Source organism: Onychomys torridus, chromosome 9, assembly GCF_903995425.1.
Source record: "Onychomys torridus chromosome 9, mOncTor1.1, whole genome shotgun sequence".
Taxonomy (NCBI): Eukaryota; Metazoa; Chordata; class Mammalia; order Rodentia; family Cricetidae; genus Onychomys; species Onychomys torridus.
In genome coordinates this window covers 87,810,877-87,829,619 of record NC_050451.1, presented here as the reverse complement: position 1 = coordinate 87,829,619, position 18,743 = coordinate 87,810,877, and the positions used below count along the sequence as shown (strand labels likewise).

The following is an 18,743-nucleotide window of genomic DNA, read 5'->3' as shown; positions in this document are numbered from 1 at the left end:
GCCCATATTCCCTGGGGAGAACACCCCCAAATCCTCTTCTGTTGCCATCAGAGCATTCCTGCTGCTGGGCTGTACCTTCCCAATACCTTCTTTCTAAGGTGATCATGTGTTCCTCCTCTCTCTTCCTTCTCTTTTGCTCTTGATTTGCTTTTCAGCAGAACACCTAGCTGTCTACCCGTGTCCACTCAGAATGGCATGCTATGACACCCAGCTCCAAATTCACACCATCAGCTTAAAGGGACTTTTGTTTCTCCTGATCTTCTGATGCAATCAGAGTTAATGACCTCTGTTGCTCATGTGTTTTTCAATCCCTCTTGTTCAGTTACTTGAACCCTGATGGGGTCACAACCTACCCTTTAAGAAACTGGTCTAATTATTAAATCCTCTTCTTTCTAGCCATCCTTCCACTATTTTTTGACTGTTTGGTTATCTCCTACCTGGAAACCCCTATATTGAGAAGACCACATATTCTGAACCTAATTTTGGCTTAACCTTCCTTAAACTGTTGTCTGTTACCACTTATTCACACAGATGAACTGCTGTCATTTTTAAGGTCAAGACTCATGCTAATTAGATTAATATTACAAAATCTGATTGGTGGGTGTATTGAACAAAGCAGCGGGTCTCATTTTTTTACCCAGTTCCTTCCTGTTTATCTTTCTTTTAATTATATCAGGGATAGTGTTTTTCATCAGCAACCAGAACAAGGATGAAGCGACCCATACAAAGAATTAATCAATAATAACTCTGTGATAGTCACTTGGTTAGTAAAATCAAATCCAGGATGTTTTTCGTGAAGAGAGATGCATCCTCTTTGGCCTGAGCTGCACCAGGGTGGGGAGAATGCTTGTGGTTGGGAAGTCCAGCAGGGCAGGAAGTGGTAAATTTGTCTGATATGTCATGTTGCTCAGTGGCCAAAGTCCTGCCCCATGTTGGAGGCATGTGTGGAGGAGTTCACTGAGCTTTATTCCATCCTGTTCATGGACTGACCTCTGTTTCTCCATATATTCCTAGCCAGTTTCCACATATACTTTAGACCCTGGGGGTGAGTGATGAGTGAGGTGTTTAGCAGCTCCTAACTTCAAATGCCAAGCTCTGAAACTAAGGTATCTCTATGTGTTTTGGGTCTTCTTAAAGTGCTAGAAGCTTTACTTTAAAGAAAATCCACCAGTCACTGGATGAAAGTTCTATCATGATAGGGTGTTCTGGTTCATAGTTCATGTGTTTCCACTAGTTTGGCTATTTGTCCCTGTGCTTTTTCCAATCATGGTCTCAATATCTCTCACTCATACAATCCCTCCTCTCTCTTGCCGATTGGATTCCTGGAGCTCCACCTGGGGCTTGGCTGTGGATCTCTGTATCTGCTTCCATCAGTAACTGGATGAGAGTTTTATCATGACAGGGTGTTCGGCCATCAGATCACCAGAGTAAATCAGCTCAGGCACTCTCTTGACCATTGCCAGGAGTCTATAGTAGAGGTATCTTTGTGGATTTCCGGGGACCTCTCTAGCACTCTGTTTCTTCCTATCCCCATGGGGTATTCATTTATCATAGTGTTTCTTTCCTTGTTCTCCCACTCTGTTCCTGATCCAGCTGGGACCTCCCACTCCCCTAAGCTCACTTTCCCTGCACCCTTGCCCTCCATTAGCCCCACTCCCCACTCCCAGTTTGCTCATGTAGATCTCATCCATTTCTCTGTTGCTGGTCCAGTGACTGGTGAAAGCAGAGGCAGAGATCCATGGCCAAATCCCAGGTGGATCTCCAGGAGTCCAACCAGCAAGAGAGAGGAGGGATTATATGAGTAAGAGATATAGAGACCATGATAGGAAAAAGCACAGGGACAAATAGCCAAAGTAGCAGAAACACATGAACTATGAACTAATAGCTGAGGAGCCCCCATGGAACTGGACCAGACCCTCTGGATAAGTGAGGCAATTGATGAGCCTGAACTGCTTAGGAGGCCCCCAGGCAGTGGGACTGTCCTTGGTGCATGAGCTGGCTTTTTGGAACCTAGGGACTATGATGAGACACTTTGCTCAGCCTTGGTGTAGGGAGGAGGGGACTGGACCTGCCTCAACTGAATCTACCTGGCTGGTCTGACTCCCCATGGGGGACCTTGTCTTGGAGAAGGTGGGAATGGGGGGTGGATTGGGGGGGAAGGCTGGGTGTGAGGAGGGAGGACAGGGGAATCTGTGGCTGACATGTAAAATTAAATTAATTATAAAATAAAAATATTTATTAAAATACATAAATACATAAAGTAAATCCAGGCGATCTGGCTGCCAGTATTGATGGTTACAAGACTGTCACAGCAGCTCATGTAACTCAGAGCTCTCTGTGACTCGGCACTGAAGCCAGCTCCTCAATACTTTCTCCCTTTGATTTGTTTCAAAGTCACTTAAATAAAAACAAGCCAGGAATCAGATTTCTATACACTTCAATACACAGAGCATACACAAGGCAAAACCCATTTTGTAAACACATAAATAAAGAGAATGATTATATTTAATTGCCATATTGGGGTTTCTAGCCATTGAGATTTTATTGGAAGCAAAATGTAAACTGTATTTTCCCCCGGTAGAGATGATTTATCTTTAGAATCCAGCTTATACCATTTCTATTTTATCTGTGAACCAAGTGATATAAAATTATGTCCTACTCAAAGGAAAAAATATTACTTCAACACCTTTTTGAAAGAATGCTGAATTTGAATAGGTTGCAATTTGGACTGACAAAATACCTGAATTATATACTTTGTTTAATCTTCTCTAGGCCCAAATGAGGCCTCTCAGAATTAACGCAGACAGAAAGCAAACACATGTAGAGTAGTTCTTCACTACCTACTCTTCTTAACCCGTAGAACTCCCTCCCCAAAAGAAAAAGCAGTGCCAGTGGGTAATGGAATAACTACCAGCCAGGGTGTCTGCCAATTCATGAACTTTCTCCAACTCATTCTGCACTAATGGATAATCAAAGTATTTCAGCTCATAGAATAAAAGCCTGGAATCTTAATGCGCCATATACAGAACACTGAAAAATAATGTCAGACATTATGCACATGCAAAGCCAAGCGGAAAATTGAAGGAATTATCAGTGTGTCTCAGGTCAGGGCAAGAATTTGGGAACTGTGTGACCTGGATGAAGGTCAGTTCCATAATGTAGTTTGTGCTACTCTGTAGATATAATCTAAAATTCCCTTCCCCAACCCTCAGTGTTATTTTTATTAACCTTTAAAATGGCTTCATCTCTTTTTCTCTTACTCTATTTTCTCTACCAATCTATAGCAAGCCTTTTGCTATTCTGTACTACATACAAAACCATGAATGTAGTATAATATGATGACTTTCAAAGAGACCATTTATACATATATATACACATATATATATCACATATATATACATATATATGTATATATATTCTATGTATTCATAAACATACATAGAATGGATATTATCTAGAACACCAAACTGTTGAAAAAATGAAAAAGATGCATCACTGAGATAAACATGTAAGAAATCATTCCTAGAAGATTTATGTTAATCCTTTATCTCAACAAATGCATGACATTTAAAAACTCTTTAGACAGTGATAACTTTAGAACTTAAAAGTAGGGATGGAGAGATGTCTCAGAGGTTAAGAGCATTGACTCCTCTTCCAAAGGTCCTAAGTTCAACTCCCAGCAACCACATGGTGGCTCATAACCATCTATAATGAGGTCTGATGCTCTCTTCTGGTGTGCATGTAAACATGCAGATAGAATGCTGTATATATAATAAATTTTTAAAAATCTTTTTTAAAAAAGGAAAGAAAACTTAAAACATAACAGTTAGCATACACCCATCATCAATTTCTGTAAAGTTGATATGTTATATAACCCTAGTTATCCAAAGCAGGAAATTATTATTGTCTCAGCAGTTTACCAACTATAGAACTCATCTGAATTCCATTAGCATTTCCATAATGCCCACAAATTCATCCATATTTGAGGAAGTGTGTGTGTGTGTGTGTGTGTGTGTGTGTGTGTGTGTGTGTGTGTATGCACTGGCTTTCAGGCTCAGTGTGGTCCCTGGGCACAGGTGCCAGGTGTAAACTAAGTCAGATTCAAAGAAACCATCTCCCATGAATCCAAACCTTTCCTTTGGGCCATATCACTTACTTTCTTTCTTTCCTTTGTTTTTTGTTTTTTGTTTTTGAGACAAGCTTTCTCTGTGTAGCTTTGGAGCCTTTCCTGGAACTCACTCTGTAGCCCAGGCTGTCCTTGAACTCACAGAGATCTGCCTGACTCTGTGTGCTGAGTGCTGGGATTAAAGGTGTGTGCCATCACCACCCAGTTTATTCCCATATCACTTTCATTCACCTTCTCTTCCACCATGTTTATTATATAACATGTGCATATCCATATATTTACCTATATGTGTACAGATACTCATACATTGGCTTATACTTACAGATTATTACAAGAAATAAATAGTCAGAAAAATGAAAAGGCAACCATTGTGAGTTACCATGCTTATTTTCATTTGGTGAGCAATACTTGAACATGAGTCTACTCCATGCTAGATATTAAGGTGTAGTGCTACATTTGTAGTATGAGCTAAGGAAAAATCGTTCCCATCAAGTAATTGCAGATAAAGATGATTACAAGCATGGATGTATGTTATAAAGGATGAGGCTGGTGAGGTTGATGACAGGTAAGATCTCGTGGGAAGAGTTGGCGAGACAGAAGGGTAGTTGAGCAGAAGAACTGAATGGTGAGCAGCAGTGATGCACTCAGAAAGGTAAAGGTGAATGTACAGGGGTGAAGAGAGATACTGAGTAAGAGGCACAGTGTGTGGAGAGGCACTGGAGTGAAGATGAGCAAAAAAGTGGCCTGAGTCAGTGCATCTGAGAAGAAGGGAAATGTAACCTAGAAGAAGAAGCTGGAGAGGTGGATAAGGGCCTGAACAGACATTTAGACAAGGTTGAGACTTGGGTATATTTCGAGAGCACTAGAAGTTACTGAAGGAACAAGAGAACAAAAACATTTTTTCCCTTTAAAAATGTCACTGTAGCCTCTTTCCTGAGGACTAGTATTCATGGTACCTAAAGGTGCCATGCAAACTGCCAAAGAAATGGAACAATTAACAATCTTGCCCAGCTATGATGCCTATGAACCACAACAATGACCAGCAATACATGATAATCTTAAGGGTGCATAATGGCATGGATACCTAGCTTGATGGTAACAAACATCTCTCTCATTGGACTTAAGACCTGTTCAATAGAAGGAAAATTATGCCTGGTATTGGAAACCTGTTCAACTCCCTAGGGTTAGTGAAGTCATGAATCTTGGAGTAGAATATATACTTTATTAAACCCTAACAACATTCTAGATATTTGTCCTTATACCCACAGGTAAATATAGTCTCTACCTCTCATCAAGGAAACTTCTCTCTGCAACAGACAGAGACCATTTCAGAAAACTATAGCCAATCAAAACGCAGAGTTATAGATCCCATTTCCAACTAATTCTTCTAAAATACAACTCTTGTACCTAAGACTTAGGGATCATTATAAAAGAGAGGGAAGAAAGATCATAAAATTAGGAGTTCTCTGTGAAATTGTCTCCTAGTAATGTCATAATGTCTTAACATGATTGCCTAAACACAAGATGAACAAGGATGATGTCAGTGGACATGTTAATGTGGAAGGAGAAAAGCTCACAAGACCTCAACCCTACAGGGCCAATTAGGAATGCTGAAAGCAATAGATATGCTCTTCCCTAGACAAGAGCACACCAACTGGTTATCTGACACCAAATGGTCAGCCCTGAAAACATATGCATACAATTGGCATTATACATGCTGAGCAGATTGTATTTATCTATTTGAGAATATATGTCTGCTGTATAACAGCAATTAATTTTAAAAGAGGCCATGATTTTGAAAGAAAGCAATATTTATAATCTCAAAATATTTATATTTTCTAAGTCATGATGCTCATAGTTCAGGAAATGGTTGCCCAGGTGGTTTTGTGGAAAGTATTGCTAGTAGGAGTGGATTAAAATAGTGAGTTAGCCATGGAAAGGGGGGTTAGTAGAACATAGGATGCACCAGAGATACATATACCTGCTGGTGACTGGGAATAGTAAGAGGTATTCCCTCTGTGACCTCTCCTGGTTTCTGGATTTATTGACAGAATCAATATTAGTGCAATGCCCCATGTTTTTCTTGGTTTGATTTGAATGGCACCTTAAACCAGATGGACATTATCTTTTACTGCTCTTGGAGTTGGACCTGAAATCCTGTGAGATGACAATGTTGAGTACTAAAACATCAACTTCTCCTTGTGAGAGTCTCATGTGTTCTAGGATGTCACATATCCTGGGATACTGAGTATCTTAGGGTTTTTATTGCTCTGAAAAGATACCATGACCACAGCAGTTGTTATAAAGGAAAGCATTTAATTGGGGCTGACTTATAGTTCAGAGGTTTAGTCCATTATCAGCATGGCAGGAAGCATGATAGCATGCAGGCAGACATAGTATGGAGAGTATCTGAGAACTCTATACCTGGATCTGTAGGCAGCATGAAGAGAGAATGAGTCACTGGGCCTGGTTTAAGCTTCTGAAACCTCAGAGCCCACCCCCTGTGACACACTCCCTCCAACAAGGCCCCACCTACTCCAACAAGGCCACATTTCCAATAATGCCACTCCCTATAAGTCTGCAGGGGGCATTTTTATTCAAACCACCACACTGGCCCTGCTGTATTGTTCCTTTGTCCTAACTGGATCTTCCTGAAACTTGCAGCACATTTATATGGCAAGAAGGTTCACATCTCAGACTCTTTTTCTCAGCATTCTCTGCTCAAGCCTGTACTATATGTGTCTCTGACAGAAACTCATTATGAATATTTATTTACTTAAAAATGTGTGTGAGTTTGTGTGCATGTCCACTGGAACATGGGCATGCACACTCATACACATCACACGTATGAAGGTAGGAGGATAATCTTGAGTTCCACCCCTCACATTCTGCCTCTTTGAGGCAGGGTCTCTCTTAGTTAATGGTTGCTGCGTACACCAGGCTAGCCAGCAGTGATCTTCTGGGGATTCTCCTTTCTTTGCCTCCCATCTCTCAGTAGAAGTACTGGAATTACAGAAACATGTATTCTTGTTTGTCGAGATGGGTAATGGGGATTCTAACTTAGCTCTTCATGTAGGCACAGCAAGTGCTCTGTGGCATTATTGTAAAAATATCTTTAAATCTGGAATTCTCCTTTATTGTACATATCAACTTCTTTCATCACTTACCTCAGATTCTTAGATGTTACCATATATTGTTACCTTAATTTTCTTACTGCGCCAGCCTTATCACATGTCACTTGTACTTACACTAAATGTTAGAGAATGCTGAGTGTGTCTGTGTGTGTATCTACACAAAGGTGTTTGTTGTTGTTTGTTTGTTTGTTTGGGTTTTGTTTGTTTGTTTTTTGGTTTGTTTGTTTGTTTTGGTTTTTTGAGACAGGGTTTCTCTGTGTAGCTTTGCACCTTTCCTGGAACTTGCTTTGGAGACCAGGTTGGCCTCGAACTCACAGAGATCCACCTGGCTTTGCCTCCCAAGTGCTGGGATTAAAGGCGTGCACCACCACTGCTCAGCTAACAAAGTTTTATTGAAAATCTTTATAGAATAACATCTAAATCTAGCTGTAGCTGCCCAGGAGATGATGTGATGCTGTAGGGGATGCTGGGGCACGGCAGGAATATCTGACTGAATCCTTCCAGCTCTCTGCTGGGGGAGGAAGACAGGAGCTCCTTTTAGATTATTTCATACTCATGGAATCATGCAGCATCTACTTACAGCCAGTCTACACAAGCTACTTACTAGCTTTGCATTGGCTCTCTAGCCTCACAGTTTTACAAACACCACAAACTAACTCCAATTCTTGACCCCATGCTCTATGATTAAACCACATTACACCATAGTAGCCTGTCCCACAGTTCCACACGAGTTATAGTGGCTATACCCCATAGTTAGTTAGCTAGGTTTCTCTTTTTTCTCTTTCTTCTTCATTTGTTTTGATGGTTATGTGTGAGAGGTGTGTGTGTGTGTGTGTGTGTGTGTGTGTGTGTGTGTGTGTGTGTGTGTATTATGTTTACTTGCTTGTTTTTTAGTGTGTATGTATGTTGTGTCGAGGCGCTAACCCAGAGTCTTGCATGTGCTGGCCAACCACATCTCAGTGTTTTGCATTTTCAAGACACATCTCCATACATAGTTCAGGTTATTCTTAAACTCGCTATGTAGCCCAGCCTAACCTCAAGCTTGCAATCCTTCAGCCTCCACTGCCATGAACTGTGTTCACAGGTCTGAACTGGCACACCCAGTGTTCATTCTAATTTATTACGTCTTCCTCTCCCTTCCTTCTGCCCACCACCATTCCCCGGTGCCATCAAGACATTATTACTACAGCTTCCAAATGGTCTTCATGAGTCACACATTCCCCTAGGCCATCTCCTGCACCACTGCCAAGATGATTTTTCTAGTTTATAAACCTGATTGTACCGTATCTAATCACAAAATCCTTTGGTGGCTGTCCTTTAATTCTTTTAAGTCCAGTAGTTAGCATTCTACATGAGACCCTTAATCTCCTGCCCCTCTAGGCCTGCCAGCTCCCTCACCCCAGCTCTCTCCACCAATTCACAGTTTTGTTTGTGTACGTTTCCAGCCTTCAGTGCATTGCCATGAGTCTAGAAGAAATTCCTTTTTCCTTTGCTTTAGCTGCAAAAAGGTATCCTTTAAAATTTCCCTCATCTATCAAACCAGGAAATTTCTATGTCTACTCCATAGCTTTATTCACATGTCCCCATGGTGGTTTAACTGTCCCTGTCCCTGCTCAGCATGGGGCATTGTGTGGCCCTTTGTCTCTGTACACTCACTTTGTAGGATGGGCAGCCTGAAGCCAGGATTCTTGTCAAAATCAAGAGCACCTCCTACATCCAACACACGGTCACAGCAGGTTGGCATCTACAGCACATTCAGAGGTCTAAGACATTGCTTGGTACAAGAAATGCTCAATTAATATTTGCATTCAAGTATAAATAAGAGGCATCTAGCACATGTTGGCTAAATGAAAGTGATAAAGGATTCATGCCTAGTTTGGAGCTGTAGAGGAAATGTTGATATTATCCCACAGCTCCCTGTCCTAGCTGTCCGGTCTTTAGGCATTTACTGGAGCATCTGTCTTCTAACACCATCCTCACATTCTGCTTCTTCTCCCTCAAATGTCTCTAAGCCCCTACCTTGAGAAGACCAGATTATTCACCTCCCGACTTCAATTCACTTTCTTGGTGAGGTAACTCACTTAGCACCTCTTCTCAGTGTATTCCTACCACTGTTCCATTCTGTCTCTGGAAATTGTCCTTTCCATCCATTGTGGTATTTTCTCCATGCACACTTGGCAATTTATACTTGGAATTAATTCTCACCTTACTCCTGTGAACTTGGAACTCCTCCTAATTCCTGTACCTTGGTTCCTGTGGTGGCCACTTGTTGGTCTAACAAGCAGCTAGACTCTGAGCTGCTGCTCCGTAGTGCCAGCACCTTCTCGTGGCAGCCATTAAGCAATGTCTGCTGGACAGAACTCATCACTTATTTCCTGATATTCTAAATATGAAGATAGATGTTCAGTAAGTCTGTGAAATAGATCACATTTAAAATTGAAAACTTTGTGTCTTCATTTGTTAGTGTGCCAAGTCCCAAGGGTACAGTGGTGTCTTTACAAACCCAGGCTTTGTTATTTCATTCTAGAAGTTAGAGTTCAGTAGGAAAGCAGGGTTCTCCATACAATGGCTTGTTGTTGAGTGTCTACTTGGTGCCAGGTAGTGGAGATGATTGTGAACAGAGATTGATATTCCTTCTTGAAACATTAGTGTGGGGTCAGAGAGACAGACAATTTGAATTAAGTGTGAATCCAATTGTACCCTTCATTCAGCATCTGCAGGGTACCCCATGGTGTGAGAACTAGGAGCAAGTTGTGGGTACTCTCTGAGAAGCCGGCATCATCTACACACAGCAAAAGAGATGTGGAGAGGAACATACAGTGTAACTGCCTCGGTGAGGGCAAGAGAGGTAGTGAGGGATGGGGTTAGGATGAACTGGTGCCTTGAAGTGATACACCAAATCTTCTCTTGTGAGGCTTGCAACCTTTGCAAATGCACAGCAGAAATGAATGCTGTCCTTACTTTCAATAAGCTGTATTTCTTTTGATTGTGTTATGTGCATATGGTATGTTGTATGTTTGTAGGGATCACATATCACATGCTTGAGTATGTATGTAGAGGTCAGAGTTCAATATCAGATGTGTTCCTCTATCATTCTTCACCTTATTTTTAAGACAAACTCTCTCACTGAACCTGAAGACCATGGACTTAGCTGTGGCTGAGATCCATCCCTTTCTGCCCTTCAGTACTGAGGTCCCATGAGCATGCTGCTACACCCGAGGTCCCATGAGCATGCTGCCACACCCAAGTTTTCCTGAGGTTCTAGGGATATGAACTCAGGCTCCCATGCTCTTGTGTCAGGTCCTTTAGTGACTTATCCAATCTCTCCAGCCCAGGTTATACTTTTTAACACAGTTTACCATAATCTTTCTAAGTGTCTGTAGCATCCAAATAAGTGGTACAGTAAGCATGGAAAACAATGATCACATTAATTCCATATGCTGATTAAGTCCACCCCACACCTCTAAAAATACCAGTGAGCTTACATGGGACAGAATATAAAGGAAGGTGCTAAAAGGAATGTTAAAAAAATATATGTTGGTACAATGATAACATATATATATGGATGACATTGTCATAATGAAATAAACTGTTCTGTATAGTAACTAGAAAAACATTGTGTGTGTGCATGTAAAATTTTTGGTTTTGTTTAGTAGTGTAACCATATAAACCAGGGGCTCACTCCTCCTTATGAAAGCTCAACCTCTGAGATCACTCATACCTTTTAATGTATAGTATTTCTAATGGTCATCTAACCACAGATACGATTTTTAAAAACTAAGGATAAAAAGGGCCTGCTTCATTTGATGATTGCATCCTCTTTATTGGCCCAGGTGTAGTATATCCATTAGAATAACATCTAGACTAGCATGAATACTCATGAGAACTTGTTTTCAATGCTATGAATGTAAAAATAAAGCAAAACCAATGATCATTTCTAAATTATCTTTCATATGTTTTGCATAAGAACCTGCTGATATTTAATAATAACTGTGGAGTTATTTCTAAGTCCTCAAAAAGGAGCGAAATGAATTATTAAAAGTACTCTTGTATCACTCACATAGTTTGTAGATGAAATGACAGGCTGATACATAACAGAAAAAAATCAATGGAGTATCAAGCACATTGTGTAATAATTTTTAAGAGTTATCAAATATCTAATCACACTAGAAGAGTGGTGCCCTATCAGAAAATTTTCTTGGTCTGTGAAGTAGTTTATTCTGACATTCTCAATAGGAAACAGTATCTCTGACATAGGGCACACACCAGAGCTGGAGATTCAATGAGCTTGGTTGGTTGGTTGGTTGGTTGTTGGTTGGTTGGTTGGTTGGTTGGTTGGTTGGTGGTTGGTTGGTTGGTTGTTGGTTGGTTGATTGGTTGGTTGGTTGGGGGTTTTATTTTGTTTTGTTTTCAGATTTCCTTGGTGTGTGGCGTTTATGCTGTTTTGTCAGTAGGAAGCAGGTTCTCTCACATAGGGCAGCCTTGTCAATCATGCTGCCATTTCTTGAGATGATTCCTTCCTTCTGTCCCTCCAGGGAAAGAGTAGGACTGAGAAACCCTGTCTGATCGAGGCCTGAAGGAGGCTGGGTGGTTGGGGTAGGTATCCCTTTACTTACCCATCAAAGGGAGTTGTGGACTGGACGGGATTCATATAAGTTAGCAGGAAAAAAGCATGGCATACTGATTTTATCTAAGACTTCTATGCCAGGGGAGACTTCAGAAAGCTAGGCTTATAGGCTCTAGGGTAATTGCTCACTTGTGTGCCTAGGTTGCATGCCACATGGACACCTCTTTGGAAATGTGCTGGGGCAGAAGGGCATGATCAAAGAGTAACAAATTGATGGAGGGTGACCCTGCAAGGTCTATCTGATCTGATTATCATGTAGGGGTAAGGTGGTGAGGGTAGCCATGTTGGAAACATTTTCAGCTAATAATAGAATAAGCATCAACAGGGGAGAGAGAAGGACATAGGAAAGAGGCCCCAGACAGACTGGTAGTTGAGATTGACAGTCTGAGCAGAGGAGAAAGGGAAAAGCTAAGGAAGGTTCCCACTACTGAGTCAAGAAAGCTGCCCAGTACAGACTGACACACTGACAAACTTGAGGATTTGAAGATTGAAAATCAACCACCAGATTTGAAAACAGGAATGGTATGGATGTCTGTGGCTAGGGTGTGGCCAGAGGAGTTGGTAAATGAGATGTCAGATGCATGGTGATATATGCCATAGTGGAGCTGGGTCTTAGTGGTAGAGTATTTGACTAGCATGTACAAGGTCCTTGATTCAATCCCCAGTACTGACAAGAACATGCTCATTTTTTATTGTTTTAAAGCACAAGTAGGAGTAGTATACTTTAAAGTAACTGTAATGGTATAATTAATACATAAACCAGTGACACCGTCAATGAGCATTGCTATCACTCAGTGAGCATCGCTATCAGATATTATGCACTGTACGGGGTTGTATGTGATAAATGTTGATGCCACTGGCAGCATAGGATGTTTGCTTACACCAGTATCATAGGGCTATGTGACATTATTGTGGCTGTGATGTGACTAGACAGACAGTAGGACTATTTCAGCCCCCTCACAGACTGTCCAGACTATAGTCCTGCATGTGGTTTCCATATCTGTACCATGTCTCTTGTGTAGACGAGGATACTGAGATATGGATCAATACAGTGGTTTGCCTTAGGTGGCACTGTCGTTAGCTGGCAGCACTGTGGTTTAACCCCATGAAGAAAGTTGGTTATACAGTTTGCACCCCACATTGTTTTGTATCACTTCTACTTGATGCTTAAGTTGCCACAGCTTTACTTCAGTCCCTAGTTTGTGGGTGGAACACTGTCCCACTCCAGAAACTCATTAGTAGTTCAAAATTTGTATCAAGGACCCAGATTTCACATCCTACCTCTCCCTCCAGCCACTCATATAGCTTCCTTGAGACAATGAAAAACAGAGTCATTATATTCTCTTTACTCTAACAGTCATTATGAGACAGAATCTGGGGAGCAGGTCAGTACTTGTACCCAAAGAAGGAGGAGTCATTTTATTGTTAAGGTATCAAAAAGTTTCCAACACAGCAAGAAAGTTTAAAAAAAAAAATGCTCAGAATTGAATGACATTATAAACATGCTACAGTTCTGGATGCGTCAGTATGTATAAATAGAAGTCATCGGTGTCCAGGGCCTCAGTGGTGCACCTTCTGCTCTTCTGTGTGGTGCAAATCACCCCATGTGAGCAGGAATGTCCCACATAGCAATCAGTCTCTGTGCAGTACACTGTCAGACCCACTGTGTTATGCGACAGCAAGATCATCCTTTGCTTCACCCTCGTGAGTCCTTTTCTTTTCATATCCAGCCGTTAGTACTAAGCCCTGAAACCCTCAGTTACAGAACAAAGTGGCTCAGGAGTGATGGAGCCTGTATGAGACTCCGAGAAGAATAATGAACATGCCCAGCGAGCTTCCTGCCTAGATGCAGGTGCAGAAATCAGGCGATCATGAATAATGCATGATATGCAGATTAGATGGTAGTTTATGCTCCTGGGTTTTTGAGTCTGCTACCTGCCTGGCTGCTATGTGTGGAAGGAGGCTGATAGCCGAGGCGCTACAATTTAAAGATGGAACTCCCCAGAACTCGGTGTGTCCTTTTGAAGAAATGAAACTTTAAATGATAGCTGACATGTAATAGTTGTCGCATTTTTCAGATGCAGTAAGCACCCTCAGAGGAAGAAAATATTTCTCAATTCCTATTTTGAGTTCAAGAAATGTTACAGTTATTTGGTCATACAAATAATCAGAAAGTTTTTTTGGGTTTGGGTTTATTTTTTTCTCCCTAAGATTGCTAAACCATGATAGAAGTTGTGCATTTAGAGTATTTCACCTAGGATTACTGATTTTTTTTTTTTTCCTCAAAGACACCAATGTCTAGAGTGCTTTATGATTATGGAATAGGGAAGGCCAGTCTGCCTTGCCCGTGTGCACATGAGGTGTAAAATGGATGGTGACAAGATACTGTGCTCATTCAATTGCAGCTGCTACAGTAGCTGCTACAGCTGATTGTGGGGAAGACAGTTTCTATGTACATTTAGGCTTAAGGAGGGCACAGTGAAGGGGTTAAGTGTTTAAAGGGCTTAGCGTGTGATGAGTCCTTGGAGCAGATGACTTCTGGAAATGTACTTAACTCTTGGAACCAGCGCCACAGGGAGGGGCTGGGAGGAGTTCCTGGCCAGTCTCCTACAGCTTTTCTTTGGTCCGAGGCCTTATCTGGTTATCTAGGGAGGAATTTTTTGACTGGGATGTTCATCTTGAGGATTCTATTTCAAGAAGGCAGGGAAAATGAGTTCTGTTACTTTTCTGTGAATCTCATGTCTCTCTCATACATACATGCACATATGAGAGAGATAAGTACGTGTCTTGAGGTGCTGGAGTATGATCTGGCTTTCATTTCTAGCTGACACTGTCATTTCCGCCAGGCCCCAGTCTGGACAGACGCCAAGACCAACAGGTGATCCCTTGTAGCTGCAGAACAGCAGGAAGTGAGGGAGCTTGAATGAGGCAGTTCAGCAGAGGGGGCTCTCTGGCCTCCCTCCATCTTTCGGCATAATTATCGCCCCCTCCCCCATGCAGAGCAGAAAATCTGTGCTGAGCAGCTCAGCTGCAGCCACCACTGAGAAGCCTGTAAGAAAAAGAATGTTAATAAGGGGTGCTGGAGGAAATCAGCATCCAGTACAAAGTGCAATCCAGCTCAGGTTGGGAAAGAGGACACCTCCCCCCACCAAAAGGCTGGCCATATCTGTTTTGATATGATTTTCACTGAGTAGCAGTAAGGGACTGGGGTGCAGATGGACCTCAAGCTGCTAGTTTTAACAGGGCCTTAGGACCAATTAAGATAATTTTGTTTCTTTCCTTAGTCCTCCTTTGTTCCTTCCCCTTCTCCTTCCTGCCACCCTGGGAATGAAAACAATGTCTGGAGTGTGAAGACGGGGTGTGACTCAAGCCAGAAGAGCTGCCAGATCTCAGGACTCCTAGGCAAGCTGTCCAAAGCAAGAAGTGAGCCACTAGGGCGCTGGAAGTAGCCAGACTGCCTCCTTGGCTAGTTGGTAATTCACAAGGAGGACATCCAGCCACTGGCCCCTGTTGGACGATACCAGCAGCTCCGGGAAACTTTTAATTCAAACTCCGTGTGACTCCAACCTAAGAAACTTGGAAAACTATGTATTTCTTTCTCCTACCTGGCTAAAGTTTTGAATTTGCTCCTTCCTCAACTCAGATATCGAGCATAAATTCCAGAAAGCCTGTCTCCTGGAAATAACTGTCCACCCTTCTGTCCTGCTCTGTTCTCACACACCCCATTCCTGGATACTTAGATGAAGTCCTGTTGTTTCCTTGACTTTTACATTTAGAAACAGACTGGAAGTGTGGTCACTTCTCTGTCCCTTTGTGCAGTTTCTATGGGAACAGACATAAGGGCTCAATGAGGGCAGGTATCTATCGTGGCCTCCATGTTACTTTAGGCACTCTTATCCCCAGGCAAGGATTACATCTTCACTTACTGTGTCTTCTGGTAATGGAGTAGTACATCTATCTGTTCACTGAAACCAGTGGTACTGCATTTGGGACCTTCACAATTAATGGGTACCTTGTTGCCTTGGGAGAGATAAAGAAAGAAGCCTTCAAGTTTGCAGACACTGGAATTTAATTGCATCCGTTTCCTAATAGAAGGTCAAGTTCACAAGAGAGAACAAATCAAGGAAACCTAAGAGTGCATTGATAAAGCAGACTTTCTGCCTTCCCATCTGTGGCCAACATGATGTTTTCTCAATCACTGACTGACTTTTGTCTGTTGACAGGGTACATCCATCCCCAGTATCCAGGGTTCGGGGAAACAGAATGAATAACCAGAAGTTTGCTTGGTGAGTATACAAGTGAAGTCACACATATTTGTTAGTCCTGTGTTGCTGTGGATGTTTTGTTTTCTTTATTGGAGCAGTGTCTCATAGATCCCAGACAAGCCTAGAATCAACAAACCAACCAACAACACTGGCAGAGTTCCTTTTACTGAAAACTCTTCATTCACCAAACACTCTACAGGGAACATTTTCTCCCTAACACGTACTCTAACTTCCCAGGATCACCCAACTCACCTTTGAAAACAGTAGTTCCTTTTTGACATGTGACTTGTTTAGCCCAGATTTTTCTTAGGTGTCACCTTCAGTTTCTAATGAAAAAAATCTAGTTAATTAATCTATGGATTAACTTATTAATAAATTGCAATTATTGTAAAATTAGTAAACCCGTAAATAAAAGTATTACTCTTTAGGTGACCTCTCTTCTCTTTGGCCTTGCAAGGTCTTTCTTTAATTGACAACTTCTTGAACACAACTCTAAGTGGAACTCCCCAGAAATGATACGAAGTTATTTCAACCACATTTGATAAATGATTCTTTGAAGGGCCAACTTAAAGGACTTCAAAAATGTTTTATGTGAAACCAAGAAAATAGATTAATATTGGTTCAAAAAGTCTGCTTCTTTATATTACTACACAAAATTAGCCTTTCAATTCATAATGTATCATGGAAAGGAAGATAAAAGAAAGAAAAATAAAAGAATTGAGACATGCACTGTGTTACTTCAAAAATGGGTAGAAATTCGTAGACCCTCTGCCTTACTGTTTTAGATTATGATTAGAACAAGATTTTGATCCGAAGCTATGTTTTCTTAATGTGGGAGGATGAGTACCTATGATTCCACTTCCGAATTAATTTAATTCCTAAACCAGGATTATGTTTTAGGGATACAAATGGCACTTGGAACAGTACCTCATAAATTCGCCTCCCTCTATCCCCCATTGAATCTAATTAGCCCTCACAATAGCCTGGTGCTCTTGAGAAATATTATGCTTTGCTTTTTCACAGAGAGGGAGATGCCGCACAGAGGATGAAGCGTTTTCTTTGGCTGCCCAAAGGCTGGGCATCATTGATGGTCATTCTCAGTCACTAAGGCATGCTGTCCCTTGTCAGACCTGGAATGATGAGAGAATGACAAAGCCAGGACACACAGAATGAAAGTAAGGGAGAAGCCAGGTCCAGTTTGGACTGCGTAGAACTTGTATTCCTTCTTAGGTGAAGGCACATTATACCAAAGAAACTTTACTCCGTGAAGAGAGAACATGAGATACTCAAGTGAGCAACATGAGCCAAAGATGCTAGGGAACACTGGCAGCCCTGACGTCTGGCTTCTGCCCCTTGGCTCTGAAGGGCTGAATGGGAAACACTGAGTAGATAATACATTTCCTTTCTCTCCCTTTTCATTACTATATAAGAGGTAAAGATAACTTGTTCCTCCAGAGTTTGTAGCATGTCAGTTGGTTGGTAAGATTAAACTACTTTTATCTCTAAATTAGTAATCCATGAAAATAACCCAAAAGGATTTTACTACTAGCCCTGAGAAAATTCAGCTCATGTTTATTTAACTACATTTATTTATGTTCCAGGCACTGTTACAAGCACTAGATTAGAAAGATAAATAAAGCATGGTTTCTATCCTCAGAAGGCTAAGTGACTTCTAGGGGAGGGGTGTGTGTGTTTGTGTGGCACAGGGAGAGAGTGAACGCCCTTAAGTCCTGATACTCTCCCTACTGCTTCCTGGGCCTCCATGCTGGGAATCACATGTATGCTCACATACATGTATGAAGAGTTTAGATTCTCTAACACAATGTAGATAATACCCCGTGGACATGTGTTCACATTGCGGTGTTCATAGGGGTCACTTACCACCTTTATTTAAGACCACCTGGAGAGTTGTAGTACTGAGGGGGGAATATGTAAAAAGGAAGAGACCTAAAAATCAATTCCAAAACCCGAGACTAGAGCATTTACAAGTTCTGGATTTGATTCTTAGTACTGCAAAAACAAAAGAAGAGAATCCATCCCAGAGAAGAAGTCACTGGAGTAAAGACATATTGTTAGTAGGGAAAACAGCGAGATGAGCTATTGTGTCCTTTAAAGATGAAATCAGACCCAGAAGAAGATGAAGACATTTCTAAATTGATTCTAGCAGGAATACTGATAGATCTACTGTATAAACTTGTTTGGTCAGGCATAGCTAAAATGTCTATGATCTATACTGCCTTGAATCTTCCTTAGGTAAATACTGTGACTCTGGTGTGTGGATAAATCACCTGCAAGGAAGAAGCAATGAATCAGCCAGCATCTACTCCTAGGGAAGTGATAAATGGTTGATACTTGGTTGTGAAATATTGACTATGAAAAAGTCAGGAAGTTTAACTACTCATCTAGCAGTAGTCAGAACAGGCAGAAGATATTTGCTCTCCTCAAAATAGAAGTTGGGGATAATTTGTAAAATTCTATGTCAAGTTCATCACCAGCTTGGCTCTGGCTTCCGCTAGAGCCTCAAATAGTATGCATAAGAGTTAAGAACTGTGAATTTGTACAGTTGGGTTAGCAAATGCTCCAATCAGTTA

The 18,743-nt window shown here is 41.4% G+C and overlaps 1 protein-coding gene across 3 annotated transcripts in view; it reads left to right on the top strand.

The window, feature by feature from the left end:
• Window positions 1–18,743, top strand: part of Klf12 (Kruppel like factor 12) — a 440,113-nt gene that overhangs the window by 340,486 nt on the left and 80,884 nt on the right. For all 3 annotated transcript variants that reach the window (XM_036198912.1, XM_036198913.1, XM_036198914.1), the window contains one exon: window positions 16,111–16,173. In XM_036198912.1, coding sequence (XP_036054805.1) covers window positions 16,111–16,173 — 63 coding nt within the window. The remainder of the gene's footprint in view (window positions 1–16,110; window positions 16,174–18,743) is intronic.